The 16,398-nt window shown below is 34.5% G+C and overlaps 2 protein-coding genes and 1 non-coding gene across 3 annotated transcripts; all 3 read left to right on the forward strand.

Annotated features, from left to right (window-relative positions):
- The first annotated feature begins 278 nt into the window (after positions 1–278).
- LOC132620584 (small nucleolar RNA R71) lies at positions 279–384 on the forward strand. The gene has a single exon (XR_009575027.1). It is a non-coding gene; the product is annotated as a small nucleolar RNA R71 (small nucleolar RNA).
- A 1,993-nt stretch (positions 385–2,377) lies between these two features.
- On the forward strand, positions 2,378–2,836 carry LOC132619571 (uncharacterized). Its single transcript, XM_060334431.1, has one exon. The coding sequence runs from the start codon at positions 2,378–2,380 to the stop codon at positions 2,834–2,836; it is 459 nt and encodes a 152-aa protein (XP_060190414.1).
- Positions 2,837–12,669: 9,833 nt separating this feature from the next.
- LOC132618953 (cytochrome b561 and DOMON domain-containing protein At2g04850) lies at positions 12,670–14,255 on the forward strand. Its single transcript, XM_060333935.1, has one exon. It carries the CDS (start codon positions 12,747–12,749, stop codon positions 14,067–14,069), a length of 1,323 nt encoding a protein of 440 aa, XP_060189918.1. The 5' UTR covers positions 12,670–12,746; the 3' UTR covers positions 14,070–14,255.
- Positions 14,256–16,398: the final 2,143 nt, after the last annotated feature.

The following is a 16,398-nucleotide window of genomic DNA, read 5'->3' on the forward strand; positions in this document are numbered from 1 at the left end:
TCTTCGTTACCAAGGAAATATTTGTTGCAAGTTCTGCCAATGTTTTTTGGGTGTCTTGATTCTCCTTCACTATATTCTGGATCATAGCACTACCATACGGTACCACATCAGCATTGTTTTTGTGCCAAGCCTGATTATGAGTTGTCAGCTTGTTAAGGATAGTGGTCACTCGTCGATAAGTTTTGTTCAAGAAACATCCATCAGCTGCATTACTAGCAACTGACTGTGTCATTGGATCTAGCCCTCGGTATAATTTCTCCATTAATATTTGTTCCGGAAAACCATGATTCGGGCTCTTCTGCAAATACTCCTTGAATCTCTCCCAGGCTTCATATAGTTGTTCCCCCGGTCGCTGCTTAAATTCATATATCTTGTCACGAATTTCAGTCTTCTTGCTAGGGGGGTACCACTTTGTGAGAAAAGCAGTCACCATCTCTGCCCATGAAGTAATCAAATTTCGGGGCAGCTTCTCAAACCAAGTTCTTGCCTCTCCAGCTAAGGAATATTTGAATAACCTCAACCGAATAGCATCTTGTGGAACGTTGTTCTGGATGTGATTAGCACACACATCCACAAAATTCTGCAAATGACGTTGAGGGTCATTCTCGGTAGAGTTCCAAAAGTGTCCCTCAAGTTTCAACAATTGGTATAGAGAGGAGTCAATTTTCACAGTGGCAGCTCCAACTCGAGGCTGAACAATAGCAGATGCATAGTCCTCCTCTGGAACAAGATCAGCGAAAATATTCTCATCATCTGATTCATTTGCCTGATTGTTCAACTGATTCCCCTGGTTACCAGCACGTTGATTTTGCTGATTTTGATTCATGTTCACCTGGTTTACACAGAGTAGTAAACAAGGTGTGATGGAATAAGAAAAAGACTTCAATCAAAGCAAACACTATTTAGTAATTTCAAAACCGTATTCCCGGCAACGGCGCCAAAATTTGATACGCTCAAATTACACCTATTAATGGTATAACGCGGACGTTGTCAAATATAGTAACCCAACAAGGTTGGGGTCGAATCCCACAGGGAATAAGGTGTGAAAAGGTTACTAAAGTCGTAGGATGCTAAGTTTTAGGTCTAATGTCTTAATCCGATGATTTTGGTAATGATTGTTTTTTCTATAACTAATTGCTATCTATTGCTTTGGTGAAAATTTATGGTAAAAGAAATTAAGGTTGTGCCCCCGTTAGATAGAGTGTATGATCATGGGTATTGATCTTGATATACTTCTAATGGATCATTATATGAATGCACTTAATCTCTATATGAATCTCTACTATTTCCCAATAAATAAAGATTATGTCTTTCTATGATTTTTCCAAATATAAGAAAGTAACTATGAAGAACGATTAATCATGCCAAATAAATTTTTCTTATTCCTAAGTGAATTTATTAAACAAAGTTTAAAGCTTTGAGTCCTTGTTATTTATTCTTACCAACCCTAATTATTTTCCCAAATAAATCAAGGTTTATGACTTTAATCAATGTTTGCAACCATTAATTATGAATGAAGAATGAAGAATAAATAAACCCTAATAATCCATTATGTGTATATCAATCACAACTCAATCACACAACACCCATCATTGGGTTCACAACCCTAGTAAGGGAAATTAGCTACTCATAGAGGAAGAACAATAAGAAATAATAGGAATCATAATGCTTACAATTGATTGCTTGGACTTGAGAAATTACTTGCAATTGTTTGTAATCTCCAAAAGATTTCAAAACTATGAGTAACTAATGCTAAGAAAAATTAAAACTGAGTTCTGTAGTGATATCTCTACAAGAAATCTAAAATCAGGTATTTATAAGAGTCAAAGTCGTGCAAAATTGGATTGACAAAATTGCCCTCGATGGAACAATGTACAGACCGTACATTTTATACGGTCCGTAGAACCAGTGCCAGTCTTCCGTAAAATCTCTCCAGTTGTCAGATGCACGATCCACTTTTACGGACCGTAAATATTATACGGTTCGTATAACTTGCCCGTAAATCCTCTTCTCTTTAAGACTCTTCTGGAATCAACATACGGTGAGTTTTACGGACCATAAATATTATACGGTCCGTACTTTTGCCTGGACTTCCACTTCATGTTTGAACCTTTTCTGTTAAGCATCTACGATATATTTTACGGACCGTGAATATTCTACTGTTCGTATGTTCCTCCGTAAGATCAGGCTTCAGTTAGTTTTCTTTTCTTTGCACAACTTTTTACTCCATTTGCATGACTTGCTCCTGAAATACGTTCAACATCTACAACATGTCACAAACACATCAAAAAGACCAAAACTTGCTTAAAAACAAGTAAAACTTATAGCCAAAAAGTATCGAATGTGCCATAATTTCACGGCACATCAATAAGGAATCATGTCATCCATAGCTTCGGAATCATGTGGTGATGATTTGGAGAGTTATGCCTCTAGTAATGGAGGATATAACTATGATAGTGATGGAGGCTACGGAGGAGATGATATGACTTATGACCATGATCGATATGGTAGTGAAGAGTACATCTCCGGAGGTGAATATGAGACGAGTGGATCTCATGGGCCTTATAAAGAAGAAGACAAAGGAGTAGAAGAGTTCTATGAAGAATCATATGGTGAAGATGAAGATTCTCATACTACACACCATGGACATGGAAGCGACTTGAGGTATATTCCTTCCTCGCACTTATGTTATGAACCAATTGGTGAAGACTTGCATGGATTGGGAAGTTGTGATGAATATGAGTCTTATGGTCATGCACTTTGTGGTGAATATACACGTGAAGATAGTGGATTTGAACATGACCCTTGTGAGGAATCTTCTAGTAGGCATTCATAATTGACTTGTGATCCTTCCTATTCCAAGCAAAATGGTATAAGTGCGTGGGTTGGACAAAGTAGGAGTCGTCCTAGAAGAAGAAAGGAGTATACATTTCCTACTTCAAGAAATACAATAAATCATGCTTCTTTTCCTAATACGAATATGACATGGTCTCACTATGGTTGTGATGTGGGAGGTAGGAGGGAAGTATTGATAGGTGATGAAAGTAGGAGAAATGGCCCTAAAAGAGACACAAGCACAAGTGAATGTCTCAATGTGTTGATGGAGCAAAAGTACTCCTATTGAAGGAAAATTACTCAAGAAGCAACAAATGAAGGAAAGGAAATCCAACCCTTGTGAAGCGAAAGAGAAGAGTGAACTGGAAGGTTCCCTTAACCCTTCCAAAGGTGTACTTGACACTTGTCCCAACTTCCATGAAATTGAGAGAGAAAAGATTGAAAGGAGTAAGGAAGGGAAAAGTGACATCTCTAGAGTGGAAAAAGGAGAGGATGTGAGGAGTGATGTGAGGGAGTTGTCACAACCTCATTCTAACTCTTGTAACTTTTCTTTCTTCTCTAACAATAGTGCAGGTATTCTTGAGAGAAAAGAATTAATGTTGCAGACTTGCAGTCACTAAACTTATGCAATTTTTCTTAAGGAAGAATATTGGTACTTTGAGTATTTCTTAATATAAAAATATTTCCAGGATTTTCCTCTATTTATTGGGATGTTTTAATCCTTAAACTTGAAATTATGCAACCTTTTGGAAAGAAATGTATTGTTTCAGAAAGAAATGTACTCTTTCAAAAAGAAAAATACTTTTTTCTTGAAAATTCCAATAGCTGGCACATTAAGTGGAGGGCTATTCCTGTTATTTATATACTTTTTATTTATGCATTTGAAATTAGAGGATTCATTGCTTCTCTGCCTTTTTCACAAAATTGCTATTCGCCCCTCCTTCAATTTGTCACGGCCCAATTTCACTAAGTCGTGCGGACACCTATCTTTCCCACCTGGGTAGGCCAACGCTTAACTCCACAATCACAGTTGATAGAAAATAGCGGAATAAGTAAAATAGTGAAAGCCTCACAAATATAATATAAGAAAGCGGAAACAATAGAAATCCACCTCATTATCTGGTCTGGTCATACAAGAGCATCTAACTAAATACTACAAGTCTGAATAATAAGTATACATCAATAGTCTCAAAAATATGTCTTAGAACAGAAATAAAGACATAGTAGATAGAGGAGTCTTCGGGCAGCAAACGTCCACATGTTCACCCTGTAAGACTCGAATCGGTAAATCCTCAAAACAGTCAACCACGAGGAGTAGAAGTCGATCCCTCTTGATGCTCTGCATGAATACAGCAAGTGCAGGTCAGTACAAACAACAAACAAGGTATAAGTCAAACACGAGCCAGAATCCAAGTACACGTCATCATCTATGTTTAGCATCTAAACCCAAATGTGTCAAATCACAAAATACTCAGTCAGAATCTGTATATCACAAGTACATCACTAGAATATCATAATAGAAGTCATAGTATAATGTAATGCAATAATATATGAAATGTGTATGCAATGCATATGCTGTGTACACATGTACTCTGATGATGGAACATCACATCTCAGTAGCACAACCCATGGGGGACCCGCGAAGTCCATGTACCTCACGGTTCCAGCAACAACCTTGGCAACCACTACCTCATGATTCTGGCAATAACCTCGGCAATCGCTACGCATATCCTTGATTCTAGGACAACCATCAGACATCGGTCCTCACGTCACTCTCATCCAACTGAGCCCAACTCATAACAGTGTTTCCTCAAGTATCATCAATGTGTCAATAGTATACCATGAAGGATAAGAATGCGTGCAATGTATGAGTTCAATATCAATAATCAAATCAATATCACAAGTACCACGCATTGGCACACTAACAATATCATGAAAAGGCTACACAACAAATCATGATAGAACACGATCCTCGTATCAAACGTCAACAAGTAAGATACTACAATATCATGGTCAAGATATATCAATAGTCTGAATATATACTATCTCCACGTGGCATCAATCTAACAAAAAATAGAATAAGACAAGTCACTACACAACAAGGTGGCTAATCCCAATCACACAACAGGGCCCAACCTAAAACAATATCCACCCCAACCTCATACCCGAAGATTTACATGCTTTCTCGGACAATATCGCCTAAATATATGCTTCGCTAAACGAAGTCTCACCAAAGGGAAAACCGTAACCTACCTGGAAGGTCGAACAGCAAAGTCTCCAGTAATCAAACCTTGGTCTTCCCTTTCCTTTGAGCCTTGAGATAATGAAAGTCTAAACATATCCGAATCACTCAATTAGAATCAAGAAAAACATCAATCAAACCCTATTTCTATTCATGACCCAAATTCCCAACCTATGGAATAGGGTTTATGAACTAGAAAGGTGAAATTAGGAATCTAAAGATCTCAACAAGAAATTAAAGATCTAGGTGCTCAATTCTCAACAATATCGAACTAGAAGAACTAATAATTTCCTCAAATTCATATTCTAGGCAAAAAACCCAAATTTGGGTATAAACCCTAACCTTAAATTCACAAATTAAGCCTTGGAAATGGAAGACTCAAGTTACAATAGCTAATACCCATCGATATCAGGCCAACTCATGCTAAATCCACCAAATAAACAAGGTTTTATCATCATAAGATCATTAGAGAAGAAAACCCACAAAACCCCTTTTTGTTCTTACCATTTAAGAGAAATCTAGGAATGGATTATTGATTAGGAAAAGCTAATTAATGATTTAGAGACAAGATTGATACCATAGAGAAGAAATCAGTGGTAACACTCCAAAATCGCCTCCTTAAGCCTCGAGAATGAAATACGGGAAAATGACTTAGTGTCTAAGGGTTTAACACATTAAAAGGCCTCTGACTCAGCAATTACCACTTCTACGGCGTCAGGACTGTCACAGCGGACCCGCTATGACGGTAACTCAGATCGTAACAGCGATCCCTCAACAAATCACATTGCCACTACAGCGGCCCTTCTGCCGCAACAGCGGCACCGCTATAACGGTTCTGGTGCCGCCATAGCGGGCACTAGACACCAGGTCACATACTCAAATTTCATAACTTCCACCCGAAATCCGATTATCGCTCGGTAAGACCTGCTCACATGCCATATACGCTAACCCCCATAAAAATGCACTACGAACGCGTTCGTAGTCTAGAATCTCCATCGGAGGCCCCATTGACCGAGTCAACCCCCGAAACCACCAAACTAGTAATCCAAACTAAGTCCCAAAATGCACCCGAGTGCATTGGGAACCGAACCGAATATGCACACAAGTTCTAACAGACCATCCGGACCTCTCGGAATCGACGTATTTTTGAAAAAGATCCGTTTACCCAAAAGTCAATTTTGAGTCAACCATTTTTCGCTTTTAAGCCAAATTTCCCAAAACTCACCCAAATCAATTCCGATGACCTTGGGAAGTGTGCCAACGGTTCCTGCGGGTCAAATATGAGCTAATAAAGTTCGAAAAGGATCAAATGGGTCGGAAATGCAGTAATGGCCAAACGGATCGTTACACAATTCCACTGAGATATGACAAAAATACGGCATTTTTTTATAACAGTTTACTGTTGTATGATTTAAATTTGGCTAAATCATGTCATGAAGTTGCGACTAATTTCTCTTCGAGACTTTATGATCAAGGGTAATCTCAGTAAATTTAGTGGCATAAAACTAAATTTTGTAAGTATAAAAAATTTAGTGTTGCCTTTTTATTTTTTGAAAAAGTCAAATATACCCCAGTACTATCATAAATAGTTTAAATATACCCCCATTATACTATTGGTACAAAAATACTCTAACATTATACAATTTGTTTTAAATTGTCGAAAGTGGTCAGGTGACCGTCATGTGACATGTCAACTCATTTTACTTCCTTCCCTTACCTTCTTCCACCACCGTTACGACATATTTGGTACAACTAAAAAAATACATATTCGTATGAGCTTTTTCTAGTGACAGTAGAGTACAATTACTATTTTGACTAGTGGTATAATTACGAATGGATAGTAATCAATTTTTTCTCGATCTTAAATAAGTTCGGTCAGTCAAATCATTTGTATCCATCACTTTGTCCGTCACGTTTTAACATTACACTCACTAATTAATCATTCAAGAAGATCATGTAAATAATTGTAACGTAATTAACAAAGCCCAAAAGCTTAGTTGGAAACATTGGATTTTTAGTTGATTTCATCGGAACTTCAATTAAAAGACAACCCATTGATTCAATCTTCTTCATTTCTACCTGACAATGTTTCTCTATTTAGAGCCCGTTTGGATTGGCTTATAAGTTGCTTATAAGTTGTTTTCAGCTTTTTTGAGTGTTTGGCTGGCCAGCTTAAAGTCATTTTGTGCTTAAAATAAACTCAAAAAAATAATTTGGCCCATTTGACTTAGCTTATCTAAAGCAGCTTATAAGTTGAAAACAGCTTATAAGCCAAAAAAAATAAGTTAGACTACTCCAACTTATTTTTTTTTTAGCTTATAAGCTGTTTGCAGCTTATAGGCATAAGCCCATCCAAACAGGCTTTTAATGGTTTCTCTTGCCTTCAATTCTGTCGTCGCCACAACTTCCAAATTTCTTCCCTCCACTGACGTCCACCGCCAACTCTGGCATCTACGCCTTTTCTCTTCTCCGTCATCTTCCTTACAATGCTGGTCGTCCTCTTTAAGCCTTTGTATTGTTTTTGTTCAAACCGGAGATCTCTATAATTTGTGCCATCATGTCAAATTGTACAGCTCCAACATAGCTTGAAGCTAATTGGTTATCCATTTCGATCGGAGGTGGCTGAGCAAAGTAGAGGCAGTGAAAATGGTGGTGGTCGTCATGGTATTGATAGTTGCAATGGTGGTGGAAAAAGAAGAAAGTGAGGCCGGAGGAAGTAAAATGGTTTGGGATGTGAGGTGGTATTCCATGTGGCGTCTACCTCATCAAAATATCAGTGATACGCGTGAGAAGATGTCCATTTTGGATAACTTAAAATATGAGGGGTATATGTGAACAAATTATATAACGCCAGGATATTTTTGAGCCAATAATATAATGAAGAGTTTATTTAAACTATTTATGATTGTATAAGGGTATATTTGGCCCTTTCCCTTTATTTCATACTTGTTGCCTCTCCAGTAGTTTTCTCTCAATTTCATCCAGTCGCCACTTAGATTTTTGACACCTATTTCATTAAAATTTTAATGACCAAGATCTGTTTGGTATTAACCCTGGTTTACGTACCCTCTCTTCCCTTACCAATGTTTAAAATCCAAAATTGTCAACATCATCCTTCTTCGCATTCTTTTCTCAGTTTCTTAATTCCTTTCTCAGAAGAGAATTAAGGTTAGCAAGAATTATATCCAGAATTTAATTAAATTGATGGAAGTAAAAGAAAAAAAAACAGATTTAGAGATACGGGAAAAGAAGAAATAATTAAAATGTAAAAAACAACTTTCGTCCTCAGTATTTGGGTAGGCAACTCAGAGTACTCTTTTTGGTGCATACCATGAATCCAAGCACAGCTCTCGTTAAATGAAGTTTTTACAAATTGGTTTTAATTTTTCAGTATTGCATCAAGTCTCTTTTTAGTTTTGTCTTATTTTGTTTTGTTCTTCTATCACTACCGGATAAGACAAGAGTTCAGAATTAAAAACTGGTTGGAACATTTAACAGATTCACTTTTACTCATCAGATACTAAAAACTCATTTCGAAACAAGACATGTAATAAGTTCAAATTCATCAAAATTCAACCTACAATCTTTATCAACAGAAAGGTCTTGCACAGATTCCAAATTGTTAAGACTCATTGCAATTTTAAAAGGGAGAGTAGAAGAGGACGATGGCATGGGTGTGAATAATTTGGGTTCTTGAAGTAACTTAACCACAGTTAAGATAAATCAATTCTTCTTGATCATTAAAATATTAGTGGGATACGTGGCAAAAATCTAACTACTGAACTGGACGAAATGGAGAGAACACTATTGGAGAGGAGCTGAGTCCTGTATTAAATTAGTACTATATAGAAGCATGGGTTTGCATTCATGCTTCGTCGTCCGTTTTCCACCAAAAAAAAAAAAAAAGGTGTGGGTCTCAACTAAACATCAACCATTATTTTAAAAAAAAATGTGCAGGCCTCAACTAAACACCAACCATTATTTTAAAAAAAATGTGTGGGCCTCAACTAAACACCAACTAATATTAAAAAAAAAAATGGAACCCGCCATCTCCAAACTCACGGAAAAACAAAAAAACTTCATATTAACAAAATCAAGCAATATAAAAAAAAATGCATCCCATATTAAAAAATCAAACAATATTTATGTAATTTCCAAAGTATCTCATTAAATCAATAATGATGAATTCATTGTCACATGCGTATCAATCCATTAATGGGAGCAAATGAAATTATTGTACAGCAACATACTTATATATTAAAATAAGATAGAATTTAATTACTTTTTCATTTTTTCGTTACTCTAATAAATGTGAAAAGATATTAATGTCATAAAAGAAAAAATAATATTAAATGGAGATCAAATAATTAATAAGGTAAATTAGTGAAATTATAATTCCAATTGACGTTTCCTTAAAAAACCGTGCAAAAGAAAACATGACAAGTAAAATGACTTAAACCAAAAAAAAAAAAAGTAAAAAAAGTGGAACCCACCATCTCTAAACTCACGGGAAAAAAAAAGTGGATCCCATATTTACAAAATCAAGCAATATAAAAAAAAAGTGGAACCCACCATCTCCAAACTCACGGTAAAAAAAAGTGAACTCCATATTAATAAAATCAAGCAATATTAAAAAAAAAAAAAAAAAAAGTGAACCCCATATTAAAAAAAAATAATGTCAAAAAAAAAACTCCAGACTTTGTATTCGTAGCAAACACTAATATAATAAAGTTTTGAATACGGAACACAAATTACAATGTTATATTAATCGTGTTTTGAACATAGTATATATATATATATATTATATGCATAAAAATAGTGCAAACCCAAGCTTCTATATAGTACTAATATATGCATAAAAATAGTGCAAACTAATAATGTCCAAAAAAAAAAAAGTGCACCCATACTAAACAACATCAAGCAATATATAAAAAAAAAAGTGGAACCCACCATCTCCAAACTCACGGTAAAAAAAAGTAGACCACATATTAACAAAATCAAGCAATATTAAAAAAAAAAGTGAACCCGATATTAAAAAAAATCATGTAAAAAAAAAAAAACTGCAGACTTTGTATTCGTAGTAAACACTAATATAATAAAGTTTTAGATACAGAGTATAAACTACAATGTTATATTAATCGTGTTTTGAACATAGTGTGTATATATATATATATATATGCATAAAAATAGTGCAAATTAATAATGTAAAAAAAAAAGTGCACCCCATATTAAAAAATCAAACAATATTCATGTAATTTCCAAAGTATCTCATTAAGTCAACAATGATGGATTCATTGTCACGTGCGTATCAATCCATTAGTGGGAGCAAATAAAATTGTTTTTCTTCAAAAGGTTAAGTAGTCAAACCATACAATTTTTATTTTTTTTTATATTAGCCTGAGATCTAATCTAGATATTAAACTGTTGTATTTGTTATTCCACCATGTCATTTATTTGTTATGTTTACTAAAATAAATATACTTAAAATATTTATATTTTAAAATAAGATAGAATTTAATTACTTTTTTATTTTTATTCTTACTCTAATAAATGTGAAAAAAGATTAGTGTCGTAAAAAAAAATATCAAATGGAGATCAAATAATGAATAAGGTAAATTAGTCAAATTATAATTCTAATCGACGTTTTCTTAAAAAACCATCCAAAAGACAACATGACAAGTAAAATGAGCTAAACCGAGAATATTTACCAAAAATTAAAAAATAGTATTTCTTCGTTTAAATAGAAAATCAATTTCTACTTTGTTTCGTTTTAAACATGTAAAATTAATTTAATAATTTGAATTAGAATTATCCAAATCAAAATTTGATAAAAAATAATAAGTAGTTTACACCTTTAAATTAACCGAATTAAAATTGAAAGTATCAACTGATGCTTAAATATTGCTATTGTTTTATCTCAAAGAGAGGAAAATAGTTTCCTTTTAAACAAGCCTTCTCTTTTAAAAAATATTAATAAATTTGCCGATTTTATATTCATAGCAAATATTAATATAATAAAGTTTTAGATACAGAGCACAAACTACAATGTTATATTAATCGTGTTTTTTATATATATTATCACTATTCAAAGACAACTACATACACATAGATGCACCATAATCTAAAGTGCGCACGGGCATAGGCCGTCTAGTATATATTAAAATTTGGATATTGCTGTAAATACTTTATTTAATAATATGAAGATTTGAGTAGTTTAGTTCAAAGTTCTAAAATATTTCTCTGAAATAGTAGATTTTTTTTTATTATTATTACATAAATATTGTGCTTCTTTTTACAATCTTCAATATTGTCTAAGAAAAAATAAAATCATAAAAATATTCTTAACAGGTTTTGGGCCTCAAAAGCTTGGACGCATAAGGCAAATATTTTCCTGTACCTTTGAGCCATCCTTGTTTATAACTAGCTTTATTTACCTTATCAGTTAAGTAAATTGTAAAATCTAAGTTGATTTTCCATAAATTGTTGTGAGGAAACTATCCTTTATACCCAATTATAATTTAAAGACCACAATAACCCTACAAATATTGTTGTCCCAATTTTAGTTACATTGTGGTTGATACGGCACCAAACGCACTACTGCTCCAGTAGAAAATTGACTTCTAACTGCTCGAAGGCAGGCTAGAAATGATGAGTACCATTGTCTTTAAATATGTTAAGATGAAATAAGACGCAAAATTTTAAATAGAAAGAGAATGTCTTTTATTTGAATCAAGAAAGAATGTTACTTTCTATATATAATAACTTTACTCCGTCTTATTCAAGACTACAAGGTTCAAAGATTATTTTGATATATTACACACATTATTAATTTAAGATCACAATATTCAAAAGTATTTTCTATTTTCTTAAAATTTTGCACAGCTAAACTAAAACACATTAACACATAAAATAAACTGAAGGCAATATTAGAATAGTAGCTTATCTTATCATTATCATCATTACATCATGCAGTATGGGACCAAAATTTACCATGTTGCTTCAGTTGTCCTTTTATTACTTTAAAGCTAAGCAATTTCCTAGTCCCCACCTAGAATATCTAGTTTTGCATCAAAATAGATACAATTTCTAACTTTTCCATCAAGTTTGGTAGTCTAAACTGATTTTTCTTTTATTTCGTTTCAAAAGTCGTTTTAGCTATTTTTATGCTTATAAAGAAAAAATAATAAATATAAAATATAGTTTATTAAATATTCCTATTTAATAAAGGTAGACTGATTCTTCACACCTCTTTAATGTTAAGGATACAGTTAAAAATAATTGTCAACTTTAGTCTTGAATATCTAAAGTGACAATTATTCTAGGACAAATTTTTTGAGCTAAAACGACAGTTAAAATGGGACAGAATTAGAAGTAGAAAAGAATTTATACACGTTAAGTGTATTTTAACATATTGTAACAGATAATTCACTTTACTTTTTAGCTTATTAATCAGACCCTTTATGTATATTTTTTTGTAATTATCTTTTAAACTGTCATTTCATGTAAATTAAACTCATTTTACACTAAATTTGTCAAATTGAATGGTATGCACCGCCTCTATCACTAATAATTAACTAAACCTAAATTCAAGCTGGCTTGCTTCAAAGCTAAGCTCAAATTAGTAAAGCTAGTTCCCTCATGATTCATTCAAGACTAGTGTCCAAGAAGCATGCAATCAAACTCCAATACCTTTAATTTCATCAAAATGATCCAAAATATCCCTCCTTTAATTCCTTTCATCCACCATAATTTTCATCACTCCCAATTCTTCACCATCATGTTTCCCTTCTTCTTCTCCTTTCTCATTTTCCTCTCTTTTTTCCCCTTCACAATAGTCTTTTCCTCCCATTGCACAACCTCAACATCCACAAAAAAATTTGATAAATGTATGCCACTCCCTTCACAAGAAGCCTCTATTGCTTGGACTTTCCATCCACATAATGCCACTCTTGATATTGTATTTTTTGGTTCATTTATTTCTCCTTCTGGTTGGGTTGGTTTTGGAACTAACCCAAGTTCAGCTGAAATGACTGGAACTCGTGCATTAATAGCCTTTCCTGATCCAAATTCTGGCCAACTTGTTCTATTACCTTACATAATTGACCCATCAGTCAAGTTGCAAAAAAATCCACTTCTTTCAAAACCTTTAGATATTCATCTCTTAGCATCTTCATCTACTTTGTATGGTGGCAAAATGGCTACTATACACAATGGTGCTACAATTCAAATTTATGCCACGTTAAAACTTGTACCTAACAGGACCAAAAATGTACACTTTGTTTGGAACCGTGGGATTTATGTCCAAGGCTATTCACCTACTATTCACCCTACTAACATCAATGACCTTTCTTCAGTAGCCACAATTGATGTCCTTTCAGGGTCACAAGCAATTTGTCGCAACAATTTTTTGACACTGAAAGATGTTCATGGTGTTATAAATGCAATTTCTTGGGGTGTTATTCTTCCTGTAGGCGCGGTCACAGCCCGTTACCTAAGGCATATTGAGTCACTAGGACCAGCATGGTTTTATGCACATGCAGGGATACAATTATCAGGAATTTTACTAGGAACTGTTGGATTTGCAATTGGTATTAGATTGGGGCAGCTTTCACCAGGGAGAGTCTATGGACTTCATCGAAAACTCGGGATCGCGACATTTATTTTGGGCATGTTACAAACATTGGCCTTGTTTTTTAGGCCTAAAACTACAAATAAATTTAGGAGATATTGGAAATCTTATCACCATCTTGTTGGATATGCTTGTGTGGTTTTAGGGGTTGTGAATGTCTTTCAAGGATTTGAAGTGATGGGAGAAGGAAGGTCTTATGTTAAATTGGCTTATTGTTTGTGTTTGTCCACATTAATTGGTATTTCTGTGGCATTAGAAGTGAATTCTTGGGTTGTTTTTTGTAGAAAAGCAAAAGAAGAAAAGTTGAGAAGAGAAGGATTAATTGGGAGTTCTGGAAAATTCAGTGGATCAAGTCATGGTTGATTTAATTATGGAAAATTTATTGTATCACATATATGTCATTTTTTTTTTTTTGGTAGTTCAAAATATTTGAACTAGGATTTTGCTTAGTTCTAATGTAATTTTTTTCATAAAGATGATCATTGCTTCTCCCTAAACAAATCCTTTTACTCTATTCTATAAATTGATTTTGCAACCGAATTAAATAAATGTAGTTATGAATCTTGTTTGTGATTAACATTGTGGAAGAACTTCTTGATATATAACTTTAGCATGACTTATCTTAAGAAGGAAATTGCCATTTTCGTTCATTGTTAACATGTCACAAGTGAATAGATATTTTTCTTCCTCTCTTTTTCATATGCCAAAACTTCACTTACAGGAAAACAAGGCCTTCCTTTCCAAATTGCACCTTATTTTCCCTTTTTGGACGAGAAGAGGGCCAGAAAAGAGATAGTGGTGAGGATCAAATTTTGAACCTTTGGTGTATAATGTACCAGCTCTGATAGTTAGTATTAGCTAGCCAATCTCTGCTCTAACTTTCATGTCTTTTTCTCTTACTCATTTATATTAATTTAGGTGCGGGGGAGAGCATCAGAAGCCTAATCAAACTAAGCCGGTAAAATTCACAAATAGTTACTTTTCATTCCTTATAATTGAAAACTAGTTACTGTTAAATTCTAGGACATTGTCATAAAATTCTAGGACATTGTCATAGAATTTTACTTATAAAATTTGAAACTCTATAACAATGAGTATTTTTCTAATACATGACGGAAGTGATTAATGGCGCTATTTTATCAACTAAACGTTAAAAGTTATCTTGAAGTTTCATATATGAAATTTGAAACTTCATGAGTCGTGACAGTGGCTATCTTTTCAAGATATGGCCGAAAAGTAATAAATAAGTGCTATTCGCAGGAATGCCCTTATTTTGGGGTGGTCTTTAATTTTTGTCCCTCAAATTAGTGGTCTATAATTTTTATCCTTCGCCTAATACCATGAGGTTTGGAGTTCAAACCCCGGCTCAGTAAAAAAAAATTGTAAGGCAGAGTTTTGTAGCAAAGTTAGGCCTATTTGGGCCAAAGTTAGGCCTCAAGCAGAGTTTTGTTTTGAATGCTAAGGTAGAGTTCAAAACTCTGCCTGCAGGATAGTTTTCCATTCAAATTCTCCCTGTAGGTAGAGTTTTGCATTCAAAATTCTGCCTGAGATAGAGTTTTGCATGAGTTTTGCATGCCTTGCGAATCCAAACCTATGCCTTGCGAAATTCCTTCTTTTTTTTTTTATTAAGTTGGTGTCATGCCCCGAACCATGGCCTAGGCGAAACACGGCACTAGGTGCCTTACTGCATGTGACCGAGCGAACCACATGACTTGCTGAATCATCATGAGGCATAACATGAGCGGAATTTAACGTGAATGCATGATGAGCCTTTATAAAATGCAATAAGTCCTAATACTTAATCAAAATACTTGTTTAAACATGAGTGCGGAAATAACATGAATGAGCCAAAATGGCTATACGACCCCGAAAGGGTGACATGACATAACTGACTTGTCTAGTCTATGAAACCTCTAATATAAGTCTGAACATGGAAAACATACTCACTGGGACAAGGCCCCTTAGATGCATAGTTAATCATAAAATAAAGAGTTGACTAAACCCCGAATGAGATGGGGCTCACCAATAAGCTGATACGAATGCTGTCCTACTGAGCAGATGCGTCATCCTGTAAATTAGTACCTGCATCGTGAAATGCAGACCCCCGGACAATAAAAGGGGACGTCAGCACATTGAATGTACTGGTATGTATAGCGACTAAAAGAAATAACATGGGACATGGAATAACATGATAAGAATTGAAACTGAAAACCTGGACATGAACATGAGCATGAGCATGAGCATGAGCATGGGTACATATATATATATATAACATAAGTAAAACATGATAAGTAGGGAGAACGTTTCATAAACCGACCATGTGATATCACCACGTGGGTACGTGGAGTCTGGTATCTCGCCGGACCAGCAGAGTCCCCATACCTTGCCAGGGTATAAGGTGGTAACGTGTCTGATGGAATCCATTCAGTGTAAAATTAAGGAATCGTCCTAACTGGGCGGAGCGATCCTTGTCCTACGGTGGCTACGTAGTTTCAGGCTATCTGAGCCTTCTCGGTAATTCGTGCAACTCCCAAAAACATGAACATGATATAATTGGTTAAGAAGCCCATGATTTTCGTGAATTAACTTGTACTTGACTTGTAATCATGATTTCACGAAATAACTTATAAACGTGGTTTCACGAAATAGCTTGTATTTAGCATGTGTGTATCCTGTATCATGGCATGAAAGT

Source organism: Lycium barbarum, chromosome 11 (assembly GCF_019175385.1).
Source record: "Lycium barbarum isolate Lr01 chromosome 11, ASM1917538v2, whole genome shotgun sequence".
NCBI classification, from domain to species: Eukaryota; Viridiplantae; Streptophyta; class Magnoliopsida; order Solanales; family Solanaceae; genus Lycium; species Lycium barbarum.